Source organism: Schistocerca piceifrons, chromosome 6, assembly GCF_021461385.2.
Source record: "Schistocerca piceifrons isolate TAMUIC-IGC-003096 chromosome 6, iqSchPice1.1, whole genome shotgun sequence".
Taxonomy (NCBI): Eukaryota; Metazoa; Arthropoda; class Insecta; order Orthoptera; family Acrididae; genus Schistocerca; species Schistocerca piceifrons.
This window is the reverse complement of record NC_060143.1, coordinates 538,746,916-538,760,877: the sequence shown is the minus strand read 5'-3', so window position 1 is coordinate 538,760,877 and position 13,962 is coordinate 538,746,916. Positions and strand designations below refer to the sequence as shown.

Genomic DNA, 13,962 nt, shown 5'->3' with positions numbered 1-13,962 from the left:
CTGTTGTTTTTGTAAAGTGGTTGTAGCTCAAGGAACAAGAAGAGAATAGTGTATCCCAATCTACAATCTTCTATGAGATCTATGCCTCATGACCCTACTCTAACCATACCCTAACAGCCAGTACCACTTCAATCAACGAGCACTCAATTGGACAGTGATAAAGATGCTGTATCACATTCAGATAGTGATGACTTTGAGCACAGTGTTAGTGCCACTTCGCCAGAGTATTTACACAGCCATAACTTAATGATGTGATTCATGAACTCAACTTATCAGAAATAAGTGCAGAGCTTTAGGTTCAAGACTCAATCCAAAAATTTACTTGCATCTGTAACTACTTTTACATGGTACAGAAAGGGGAAACAGGACATTGCATCTTTCTTCTCTGAACATGAGACCACAGTTTACTGCAGCAATACATAAGCACTGATGGAGCGGCTTGGTGTGAACTACCAGGCCTCTCAGGGAAGACTTTTTATTCACTCCTTACTGTGTGTTACTCCACAATAAATCTCCTTGGGTGTATTTTTATGTCCAGTCCATTCACAGATAAAATGTATTAAAGTGTCACATGTTTGCTGCAGTGCATTAATTATAAAGACCATCAGTGGCTTCCATGTGGTTGATGATAGGCCTGTTACTGGGCTTACAAATGGGCTACACCAAACACCCTCGTTTCTTATGTGAATGGAACTGCCATGCAAGGAGGGAGCACTGGCAATGGAGAGAATGGCCACTCCAAAGACCTCTGTCTGCTGGCTCCATAAATGTCAAACATGAACCGCTTATGGAACATTCCAAAATATTACTCCCTCCATCGCACATTTGTGTCTGCAATGGTTAAGAATGGTAATGCCTTTAAACATATCTGCACGACATTTATAGCTGTAAGTTATGAAATACTTGCAGCTGGAGTATTTATTGGACCCCAGAGAAGAATGTTAGGTATGATCCACAATTTGATAATACTATGACCCAAGTTGAGAAACAAGTGTGGGCAAGTTGCCCTAATGTTACTGAAAATCATCATGGTTACTACATGTGTCCACAGTACAAAGAAATAGCTCAAGGACTGCTAGAAAACTTGAAAATTCAACATGACTTTTAAACTGCATTTTCTACATTCACACACACACCATTTCTGTCTCAGAGTCTACAACAAAGAACATATTGAACACTTTCACCAAGAATTGAAGGACATTGGAAAAAGATAATATGGGGGTTGAGCAGTTAATATGATGGCCAATTATTGCTGATCTATGAAAAGACACACATCACCCCTACAGAAGGTTATGGTAAAATAATTCAATGAAAATAATTTCTTCCTTGAGCAATTGAAACATGAATCCATCTGTTATTGATTTATTTTCCCACTGTTTCTTGTTAATTATTGAGAGTTCCACCAATTTGTAAGAAATAATGTGATCAGCAACACATGTATAATTAAAATGTACATTACAGCATGGAACATTTTCCTCATTTCTAAGAAAATGTGATGTGATGCGAGAACTGAAAGCATATAGAGCAGTGTTATCAAAGTAGTTATTATAATTTAATTAAAACTGTTAATTCAAAACTGTAAAAAAATTATACTTTAAACTATTAAAATTAAAGCTAAAGTTCGTTTAATTTCATAAATTATATTTGTTAAGATGTTTGACAAACTTGGAGAAATATGTATTACTTTTTACTTTTCCAGCAAATTCATAACAAGTTTCTTTCGAATTCAAAAATATATAAACATTTTTTATAGGTTTAACGAAACAACTACTTTGTTCATTTCTCCACTTTGCTGACAACATTAAAAATTCTTTCAGTCTGTTCACACAGAGGCTAGCACAGAAGCACTGTATGTGTCTGTGCAAACTTCTTTTGATGAATCCCAACACTCAGCTCATTTTCAGTAGCTGCAACTTCAACAAACCTGCACTCAATTTCACCTGTCAGTTTAAGAGCACAATTTCCTTGCTCCCCTCCTCATTTGTGGTGTTTTTGCCATTCAAACTTTGTTGTCAAAGCTGGGAACACTATAGGGTTGTAACATTATGCACTGAAATTTTTTTAGTCTTTTTAAACTGCCATTCCAATGAAATTCTGATCCACATTATCGCAAATCTTCTCCAATTTCCAGGGCTAGAGAGGCAGAATCTACAGATTGGACAGTAGCAGTATAGCCCCTCCATTATCACTGAATTACAGCCACAAGGGTACATTACAAACCACTAACTGATGCCATCATGTTGGATATCAAGCACAGGAGCTGATCCAGACCAAAACACATGTCTTCAACAAATGTTACAGTTCTTGGCACATTAAATATGAATGTCTGATCACTTTCAGGAGTATGACATTCACAAATTATCCTACAGAGGGTCTATGAACACCACACGGAATATCTATGTTGAACTTAATTGTAACTAGTTGATTTACTGACATTATGAAAACAAACAGTAACAGATATGATCAAACAGCTAACAGATGTGTTAAGTTAATTCAAAAACTGAAATACTGCAATTATAAGAAATCCAATTCACAGACAAAAAAATTAGCAGTTTTATACAACTGACTAACAGGAATGAAATCATAAGAACTATGTCACATCTAGGTAGCGTCTTCATAATAAATCAATGGTACACTCACAAGGGGCTCTTACAGAGTAGCACCCTTTGATTTTTTTTCATGCTTATAGAATTTGAAAATCAGTACCCAGACATATGTTTTTGAAAACAGTACAATGCAATAGTGAGGGAAAAAAAAAAAACACCTTTGATGATCTGAAGATTTCTAAGTACTGTTTTTCTTCTTTTTTTCCTAGGAAACAAACAAACAAACACACACACACACACACACACACACACACACACACAGACACAGACAGAGAGAGAGAACATTTCTCCTTTGCTGGTTTGAATCTCCCTAGTAGAAACCTCTTTTTTCTTTTTTCTGTGAAATGCACTTTTTTCTGTGAACTGCACCATACTGCCATATAAAACTGATTTCCAGGAACCGACTTCAAGTTCTATAAGTATGAAGAAACTTGAATGGGGCAGTCCACAAGGCATTCTTGTCACTACTACAATTTTCCTCCCCTTCAGAAATATGGTCACCTCTCATAGCCCAGCTTAATTAACACACATGCACCAGAATGACAAGAACAACTCCAAAAACTAGAACAGTTTTGTGAACAGCCAGAGAAAAATGTTATGGTTGGGAAACAAGAGTCAATAACTATGGAGGTTTGCCCTTACTCCCTGTAGTATGCAAATTCTTCTTATGGTGAACTGCAGGTCTGGATTCAGAATTAGGGGAATATCAAACAGTCTTTAGGTGTAACAGCAAAATTCACAATAAGCCACAAACATAAAAAACACTATTATAAAAAAGGACTAAAAGAATGTGCTGTACACTAAATTACCCAATTTTTAAAATTTATTCATATGTTCCCCAGATTTATCAGGGAGAACCTTCAGAGATATAAAACAAGCCAACCACACATTAAGAAAACAAACAGCAAGCCATGGAAATGTGAGGTCAATACTGCGCAAAAGAAAAAGGTCATGATACTAGTAACTGCTATTTGTGCTTTACATTTAACCAAGTAAGTTGAATACTAAGCTGTTACTTCAAAAAAGCTGTTGCTTTCTCCATTACACTTAATAGCTACTGCTTATCACTAAGGACAGCTTAATATTTACTTACTAAAACTGGTGTTTTTTTCAATAGTCACCTACATCAATAAGCACAGCATCTTTCTTACAGTATATTACTACTTGCCGTGTAACTTTACAACAAACACTGCTACTTACCATGCAAATAACAGAACTTTACAATCCTTGAGTCTAGCCATTCGTGTAGTTAGTAGAAAGAGCGGCTAATGGTAAGTTCTTAATTTTCTTTTAGATGCCTTGTGTCTGTGTCCTCATGTGCATATATTCATAGGTCTATGTATGGCTTATTTTTACCTTTTATTAACATGACAGAGCCCATATCAATATAAAATAGTCCAAGGACAAATAAACTACTGGTTCTGATACATAACTACACTCTGAACCCTCAACCAAAAGGCAAAATTTAAATGAAAATTATTGTTGTATCTTCTACTGCGGTTTTGCAACCACAGTTCAGTTGAAAATTATTTTTACTGGGAAAAATCACCAATAACTGGGAATAAGTACACAATTCCCTGTTATAAACACACCTGTAAGCTGTGTCGATATCTGTTTTACACAATATTCCAATTGCTCGCTTCTTCCGAATAAACATTTGCCTTAGAAGATAGTTTTGGAAAACAAGAGAGAGTCAACACAGGGTCCTGGAGTCAACCTCAGGTGTCCACAGCACATTAAGTGGTGGTGTACACACACAAAAAGAAACAGTTCACAACTGTTTTTTATAATATCAGTTATATTTTGCAAGTCGCGTACAATCAAATGAACATTGTGCAATCGGGGTTGTGACTGTGCCATTGTTATGACACCGACTTTGCACTCACGACAATAGTGTTTGCTTTGTCTAACCATCATGGCACAGGTTTTCCTAAATAATTTTAGGCAGATGTCATAATACTTCCTTCAGCAAGGCCACAGTCCTACCCTTGCATGTTTTAAGTTTGTGTATATTTGAACTGTTTATTTTCATTTTACTGTGACGACAAATCGTATATCATTGTGAGATGATACCTGGATGAACGCACAATTAAATAAAAAAAAATAAACCACCACACAGTACAATGGGTAGTTTAACCACATGTTTGTTCGATAATAACAAACAGATTCGTGGAATTACACACTGTGTCTCGTTTAGCATATGACCATTACTGTCCACTTCTGGGGGTTGCAGGTTATTGCTTGTTAGAAAACAAATAAAACGAGGCTTTGTGAAATTAAGACTCGTTAACTGAGATCACAAATACGACATATCACATACGAGTATCATGTTTCTTGTATACTCCTATAACACAATAATAGCCTACAATTTAAATGACAACTGGATACATAGGCAAGTTGTCATTGATGCCCTCATCCACGATAGCAAATATTCGTAGATCTTGGTTTGATTTATATTTTGAAACCAGAATGTAAGTAAAGTAAGATATAAATTTAACAATAGTTTTCAAGTGACAATTTCAATTTACAGCAAACATTGTGAGCATGGAAAATTTCGTGTGCAACTGACAATTATTTATTGAGTGTAAGAACGAGTCAGGAAACATGTCATATATATTCTTATTTACCTCATGTGGACCATAGACCGCTGCCAGCACTTTTGTGTTGCCTTGTTCCAAATATGCACTACCATCAGGCTGACTGAAAACACCTAGCTTGCATTTAATAACTCTTAGTTCATTCGGCTTGCGGCCGTCTAAACGGTATCCTTCTTCCGACAGCAAATTCATTGTTTCCTACAATGAATATTTTTACGACTTAAAATAAAACTCTCACGAATATAGATTCAACATGTAACACATCACTGTATAACAACACATATTATGCACGACGACCGTTTTGTTTGTGGCGGATAAACTGTACCACGTGCTGTTACTTCGTCTGCACGACAGATGACTAGCGTTGAACTTATAAACAAGCTTACGCGCAAAGTTGACACTTTGGCGAGGTGGCTGATGGGAGCGACCATACAGACATTTCCTATTAATCCATAGACCCTGACGTATAGTTATGGCTCAAAGGGAGCCGGCGTTGCCCCAGCTTAGGTTTGGTGGGACATGCGAATTTCAATTATATTTACAAGGCGTGCAACACTAAGGCGGCCGATTTTTTTTAAGTTTCTGCTAGCAAAAGCATTCTTAGTGCCATGGAGGGCAGGAACTAAGGTAAACACAGCAGTAAACTTTTTATCGACATAATGTAGTTCATGAAGTAACGGAATGCTCTCATAATACAAATATACATATTTATTTTATTTTGGATTAAAGCTCATACCGGTATTTCATACAATGAAACTGTAACTGTACGTGGCAAAAAATAACGTGATAGAAATAACTGGTTACTGCGAAGTAGCAGTTACTGCAATAACTGCTCATCTGGTACTAGCAGCTATGTCAGTAACTGCCAGCAAACAGTGCCTCGCGCTATCTGTTTACCGAAGCTCGTACTAAGCTTCGCCTCGTTTGAGATCTGACTATAAAGGAGAGGTATAGACTAACTGGAAGGTGTTCTATGCGTCATGGAAATAACTGTGGGACTGCACGCCATATGTTCATAGAACTGTGTACTACTCTCTCTCTCTCTCTCTCTCTCTCTCTCTCTATATATATATATATATATATATATATATATATATATATATAGTCACTACTTTCAGCACAACCACAAACAAAGGCGGCGTCAGAACAGTAAAGGTATTTCACTTATACGATCGTTTCCTTGAGCCACCGCGCTGTTTGACAACTTAGTTTGGAAGGGTAGTACCAACAGTGACCATAAGGAATTCTAGAGACTATGGAAATAACAGTCAGACGTCGGTATTTTTCTGTGGCAGTTATGGTATTCGCTCACAGTTGCTCTCTGGGAGTTACGGTGGTTTCACACTTGCCGGAACATCACCGTCACGTTTCCGAGCGTCGGAAGTCAGAGGAATTCCGGAGCATTCACACCACACGGCACTTCAACGTTGAAAGGACATCGAGACGTTACAGATGTTCATAAAATACTCACTAGATACTCTATGACGTTGTTCATAGTAGGTCGTGATAAAAAGCCGAAATTTGGTTTATGCTGGAACTGTGTGAATAATAAATTTCGTGTTAGAGGGCGGCAAAGTGCATCATGTGACGCGGGAGGTTGCTGCGTTGCCAGTTGCACACGACGCACGCGCCAATAGAAGCAGCGCCATAGTATAGCATAGTTCGCAAGCTTACGTTTAGCGGGGAGTGCGCAGTTCATGAAGTAAAGCCACCACGGTCGCATTAACCCTTTCGCTGTTCCCTGCATTCCGCGCTGTGCGCGATTTTGTCACTGCACTGCTCGCCTGTGAAGACACATCGTATTCCGACTGCTTTGACACTCTTATCATTCGAATCCACAAAAACTATTTGGCCCAAAAATTAGATTTTTACACATCTTCTTGACTGATACCTTCCCCCCATAAATGACTTAATTTTGTTTCGATGTTCAACGCAGTTATTATGCAGCATTAAACATAGTAAACCATTGCACGAAATTTTGCAGAGTTTGCAGAGGTTAAAGTCCATAGAGTATATTTTCCGTATGGTCGATTTTAGTTGCCACAATGTTGAGAATGAAATGTGGACAAGATACCTAAATTTCATATAAAATTTACTGTATAACAATATCTCATTTAAGTACCACATAGGTGTCGTATGCAATACTGAGAAATATTCCATCTTTCGCGACTGTAACAAAAGTTTTATTTACACTGAGCACGTTTGGCTTTATTTTAAAGCACTTCAATCAATCAAAAGGAAGTAGACAAAATAAATTAAACAAAATTGTGGCCTTACAAAAACATTAGGACTTGAATATACCGTCTATCAGTGAAGTGCTCTGAGATGTGTCAAACATAATTTTTGCGTGTGGCACACACAAACATCATTTATTTGCTAAAACACTGATCAGCCAACACAAACGTTGAATATTGTGTTACCGCAGCACAAAACTACGAAAGGTGACTTGGCAATGGAGGAGACAAAATACTGTCCACTGAAGATGCTTCAAAAGAGAGAAACGCGTCTGGTCTAAATAAGTCGTTTATTACAGTTGCAGAGGAGGAATATATTTCAGTACCATCGGTAAAACTGCGAGAAAGAGAACATGAGTACCATTGTGTATGTGCCATACATTTCATTGATTGAAGTGCTTTAAAATAAAGCCAAACGCGTCCGGTGTACATAAAACTTTTATTACAGTCGCGAAAGACGGAATATTTCTCAATATTACATACGACACCTATGTCCTACTTAAATTAAATAACATATTGTTATACAGTAAATGTTATATGAAATTTAGGTATCTTGTCCACACTTCATTCTCAACATTGTGGCAACTAAAATCGACCATACGGAAAGTATACGCTATAGACTTCTACCTCTGCAAACTCTTCAAAATTTCTTGCAATGGTTTACTACATTTAATGCTGCATAATAACTGCGTTGAACATCGAAACAAAATTAAGTCACTTATGGGGGGAAGTATCAGTCAAGAAGACGTGTAAAAATCAAATTTTTGGGCCAAATAGTTTTTGTGAAATCGAATGATAAGTGTGTCGAAGCAGTGGGAACACCATGTGTCCGCACAGGTGAGCAGTGCAGTGATGACAAAATCGCACACAGCGCGGAATGCAGGGAGCACGTGTCTGCAGCAGCGAAAGGGTTAATGAAGAGACAAAGCACTAGAAATTTCAAAAAATTGCATTCAAACGAATATAATTCATGATGTAAGCCACTTCAATGTTGTTGTTGTTGTTGTTGTTGTTGTGGTCTTCAGTCCTGAGACTGGTTTGATGCAGCTCTCCATGCTACTCTATCCTGTGCAAGCTTCTTCATCTCCCAGTACCTACTGCAACCTACATCCTTCTGAATCTGCTTAGTGTATTCATCTCTTGGTCTCCCTCTACGATTTTTACCCTCCACGGTGCCCTCCAATGCTAAATTTGTGATGCCTTGATGCCTCAAAACATGTCCTACCAACCGATCCCTTCTTCTAGTCAAGTTGTGCCACAAACTTCTCTTCTCCCCAATCCTATTCAATACCTCCTCATTAGTTACGTGATCTACCCACCTTATCTTCAGCATTCTTCTGTAGCACCACATTTCGAAAGCTTCTATTCTCTTCTTGTCCAAACTAGTTATCGTCCATGTTTCACTTCCATACGTGGCTACACTCCATACAAATACTTTGAGAAACGACTTCCTGACACTTAAATCTATACTCGATGTTAACAAATTTCTCTTCTTGAGAAACGCTTTCCTTGCCATTGCCAGTCTACATTTTATATCCTCTCTACTTCGACCATCATCAGTTATTTTACTCCCTAAATAGCAAAACTCCTTTACTACTTTAAGTGTCTCATTTCCTAATCTAATTCCCTCAGCATCACCCGACTTAATTCGACTACATTCCATTATCCTCGTTTCACGCTTCGTCGAAGTACAATAGGAAATAAACAATTACCGCTGTTCTTTATTGCGAAAAAGCGGTTCGTGAGATTGATACAAACACCTTTCCTTGCTATCGCCTGAATTAGGAGTCTTATTGCTCGTTTGGTTTAATTAATTAATAGAATATGAAGCAATTGGTATAAAGAATGCTTTTTCCAAACTTTCTATAAAAGAAAGTCTATCAAGACATTGCTTTTGTTCTATTACTGTATTTATGACTGAACGTTCCTAAAACTGAAGACACTCGTCCACGCTCTGCACTGCAGTCGAGATCTGGCAACGTCGTTCTCTGTTCATTGGCTGACTGTGTTTTGTGATGTCAGATGCGCAGAACGAACCTAAGCTCGGCCGCCAACGTCATAGTGACGTAACACTACGTCATCGTGACATAATAACGTAAATCGACTACATGAGTGCGTATATTGATCTTTGCAGTTGTACCGATAACGTCAAAGCTAAATGTAAATACACGTGTACAAACATGGAGGTATACCTCCATGGCCACCATGGACCAATGGCTTCTGGAGACTGAAATGCATCATGCACAGTTGACAAAAACGAACTGCCTAGTGCTGACAGATCACATATTGGTGCTCGATCCAAGAGCAATTCAGTACTGCTGTGTGCAAGTGCTCTTCTCCTTGTTGACAACCATCTGCCGCTCACTGTGACACAGATCACTACATTATCGAAGTATGTCAGAAATCCTACCTGGTGAACCAAACCAGTTTGTTTACACCACCTGCCAGCTCTAACAGCCGCCACGTACGTGATTGTAATAGTAATCAGCATATATTGCTCTACTCGGGTTCCGAAATCAGGATGATCCTGAACACCACTAATCTTCCTTATGCTGCAGATTTCTCATCTCAGCTCAATGTGGCAAATTGGTTTGTTGTTACCACCTATGGATCTTCTGTATGCAACACTGACTCTGGCAAATTGCCAGACTTTCACATGGACCTTCAGGAAAGCAGATGTGTCCAGATTTGTGAGATGGAGCACTCTTCTGTAGAACACTGGCTCTTAGCATTCAGGGTACGATCAGGAGACCTTCAATGAAGGCTGCTTTACTACAGACAGACACACTGAAAACTCCAATGTGCAGGCTTCAGCACCTATGCTCCTCACTCGAGTATCATCTGGTGGCAACCAACAAATTGTAGAAACACACTGTACAGCAGTGCCTCTCATTACAAGAAGAAAAGTTCCTATTAGAGGAGACAATGCATGAGTCATACTACCATTAGGCAGAGGCTAATTGTCAGGTTTCTTCATTACAACCTTGGTACCGTATTCCACCAACTTTGATGCCTACCATCACAGTACTTCAACCTCACGAATATTTTTTGATGTAATGTGGACACCCTAGAAGTCAGATTAGAGAACTTTATCAACAGTTCAGGAGTTGACAATAAGTACAGATAGATCGATGAGTTACTGACCCAGGCTTTACTGACTTTGTACTCAGTGGACACTAAAGGCAAAGTGAACACTTTCCACTCCTGATGGACACCTGTAGAAATAATTCAGCACTGTATCAAACGGCTGGAATCATCAAGGATGACAATGCCTATCCACTGTAATTATATTTCTTCTTTACCTATAGCAAACATACAGATTAGTCATAGTGCAATCAGTGGCAGTGACTCCCACTTGTGTGTGTTCAGTGCTCCCCAGTCCATAATCCACCATAGCATTAAGGGACATACAGTGCATAGGATCGAGACTACAGAGGGCCAACTCATCTATTACAAGTCATGATGCCTTTCCCTTGACAAGTTACAAATCACTAAAGCCATTTTAAACCAATCGTTAACCAAGGGCATTATATTCTCTTCACCGACTCATTTGGCTTCGAAAACGATAGTACATTAGAAATGTGTGGTCACTATAGGGACTATTCCTGGTCAATATCCAGAACCAAATATCCACAGATTTTTCACATTCACTATCAGGTGCTTCTGTCTTCAGCTTTATAGACTGTCAGATGGCTTACTTGGAAATACTGATGCCAAAAGAGAACGTAGCTGCAACTGCTTTTTTTACCCTCTTCATATTATTTGAATTTTTATACATGCCAACCTGGTTGGAAAATGCAGCACAAACTTGACAGGGTTTCATCAGTTCTGCTTTGTGCAAATTCCCAATTTGTTTTCCATAGTTGGACGACATGCTCGTCTTTTCTTGTTCACCACCGAGCGAGGTGGCGCAGTGGTTAGCATATTGGACTCACATTCAGGAGGGCAACGGTTCAAACCTACGTCCAGGCATCCTGATTTAGGTTTTATGTGATTTCCCTAAATCGCTTCAGGCAAATGCCGGGATGGTTCCTTCAAAAGGGCAGTCCGATTTCCTTCCCCATCCTTCCCTAATCCGATGGGACTGATGACGTCGCTGTTTGGTCCCCTCCCCCAAACTATCCAGTCCTGTTCACCACAAGAACCTGAAAAACACCTATAACAGGTTTTTCACACCCTGGTTCGATTGGCCATGGTACTGAATAACGAGAAATGTCAATTGCAACAACAGAATGTAACATTTTTGAGTTATTCTGTATCGCCAGAAGATCAAATCAATAGAAGAGAGGACAGAATTAATTCATCTGATGCCTAAGCCTACAACTTACAAGGAACTAATGAGATTTATAAGCGTGGCTAACTTCAATTGGCGTCTTATTCCACGGGCTGCAGAAATGCATGCGCCTTCAACCAGCGTCCTAACAAAAACGAATCCTTAGGGGAGACGACCTGCAACATGGTTTTAGGAAATGTTATGAGTTTTTGAATTTATCAAATGGTCCTTACAGATCACTCACCTGTTGCCTATGGTCCATCTGTCTATCACTGCTGACGTCAGACATACTGCCACTGACATAGTTTTACAACAAACAGTGGATGGCATCCAACAGCCCCTTTCTTCCCAGAACTGAAGCTGTGAGGACTGGTTGTGAGTCACGCTTGGGTAGCTCAGTTGGTACAGTGCTTGCCCACGAAAGGCGAAGGTCTCGAGTTCGAGTCTCGGTCCAGCACACAGTTTTAATCTGCCAAGGAGTTTCACATCAGTCTACACTCTGCTGCAGAGTAAAAATTTCACTCTGGAAACATTCCCCAGGCTGTGGCTAAGCTATGTCACCGCAATAGCCTTTCTTCCAGGAGTGCTAGTTCTGCAAGGTTCACAGAAGAGCTTCTATGAAGTTTGGAAGGTAGGAGACGAGGTACTGGCAGAAGTAAAGCTGTGAGTACCGGGCGTGAGTCGTGCTTCGGTAGCTCAGTTGGAAGAGCACTTGCCCGCGAAAGGCAAAGGTCCCGAGTTCGAGTCTCGGTCGGGCACACAGTTTTAATCTGCCAGGAAGTTTCATAAGCTTCTCTTTGTTTTCCCAGCTATGGGAATCAACTTTTAGTCATTTTAAAGAAATATATTCATGTCTAAGTTAAAGAAATTTCATATTTTATTTGTGACTGGTAACAGCTAAACAGTGTTCTCGTGCTGTAGGCCAAATAAATAAAAAAGAAAAATTCTTCCAGCCTACCACTACACTGTAATATCATTGGAAGAACATATAAACACACTGAAATTAAATGCAACTGCAAAAAGGAAGACTATCACTTATTGTATTACATACTCAAAAATCTGACAATGTTGCAGTGTGCAGTACATTGGCAAAAAGTTTATAAGGTTCTCCTTTCAGAAATTTGATAACAAGTCCATGTTTATGGAGTATCTGAGACAATTTCCTCTGACATGATCATTTTGCAGTTTCCAAATCTTCTTAGTCACAATAAAAAACCTTCCTAGAACTGTTAAATACATTTGGATGTAACATATCATAAGATTGGACAATTATGTACTGTCTTACGTAACATACACAATGATTTTCATTGACTTCTTCTTTATTTTTCACTTGTTGTATCTATAATTGTGTAAAAGTCAGTCTCTATTGACTATCTTGTAACAGAGAAACAGTAAGGACTCATAATTTTTAAGAACAATTCTCATGGAAAAACAGAGGTCTGGGTAAAAGTACTTCAAAAATCGATTGAAAACAGTCTCAGTCACAACAAAACATTCATTCACAATGGCTATTAGTTTTGGTCAGAATGTGACCATCTCCAGACCATTTGTACCATGATGGGAGATGGTGGTGATGAACAGAGCAGGTATTATAACTCAATGAACATTAACTGCAATTAACATTTGTCAAGTCATAACAACTGTTCCATTAACTGCCACCGCTTACCATCATGGTAGAAATAGTCTGAAGATGGACACATTCTGACCAAACTGGTAATCACTGCAAACGGCCGGCCGAAGTGGCCGTGCGGTTAAAGGCGCTGCAGTCTGGAACCGCAAGACCGCTACGGTCGCAGGTTCGAATCCTGCCTCGAGCATGGATGTTTGTGATGTCCTTAGATTTGTTAGGTTTAACTAGTTCTAAGTTCTAGGGGACTAATGACCTCAGCAGTCGAGTCCCATAGTGCTCAGAGCCAGTCATTGCAAACAAATGTTTTATTGCTGTTTTTAATCCATTTCTAAAGTAATAACTTGTGCTTCAGCTGTGAATGGTTTCTTGAAGTGATTCTTCTATACTATTTTTCTCCTCTTTTTTGTAGAGAACAACCTTCTCTGAGGCTGTTTACTTCATTGCCTTCTTGATGCAGAAATACAGAGACCAGTCCATCGATGATCTGCGTTACAGTTAACAGCAGGTAATGTGGCTTTCAGACCTGCTTATTAGTGTTTTAAAACTTATAGTTTCCTTGGAGTAGATGTGTCAATCATATCAGGTAATTTTATTACATTTTCTCCTTCTTCTGCTTTGAATC

General features: G+C 38.9%; 1 protein-coding gene across 1 annotated transcript in view; it reads right to left on the bottom strand.

The window, feature by feature from the left end:
• The window catches only part of LOC124803062 (exosome complex component RRP41), a 38,026-nt gene extending 32,420 nt beyond the window's left edge, over positions 1-5,606 (bottom strand). Inside the window, exon 1 of the mRNA XM_047264190.1 lies at positions 5,234-5,606. Coding sequence (XP_047120146.1) covers positions 5,234-5,395 — 162 coding nt within the window. The 5' untranslated portion in view covers positions 5,396-5,606. The remainder of the gene's footprint in view (positions 1-5,233) is intronic.
• Between the last annotated feature and the right edge of the window lie 8,356 nt (positions 5,607-13,962).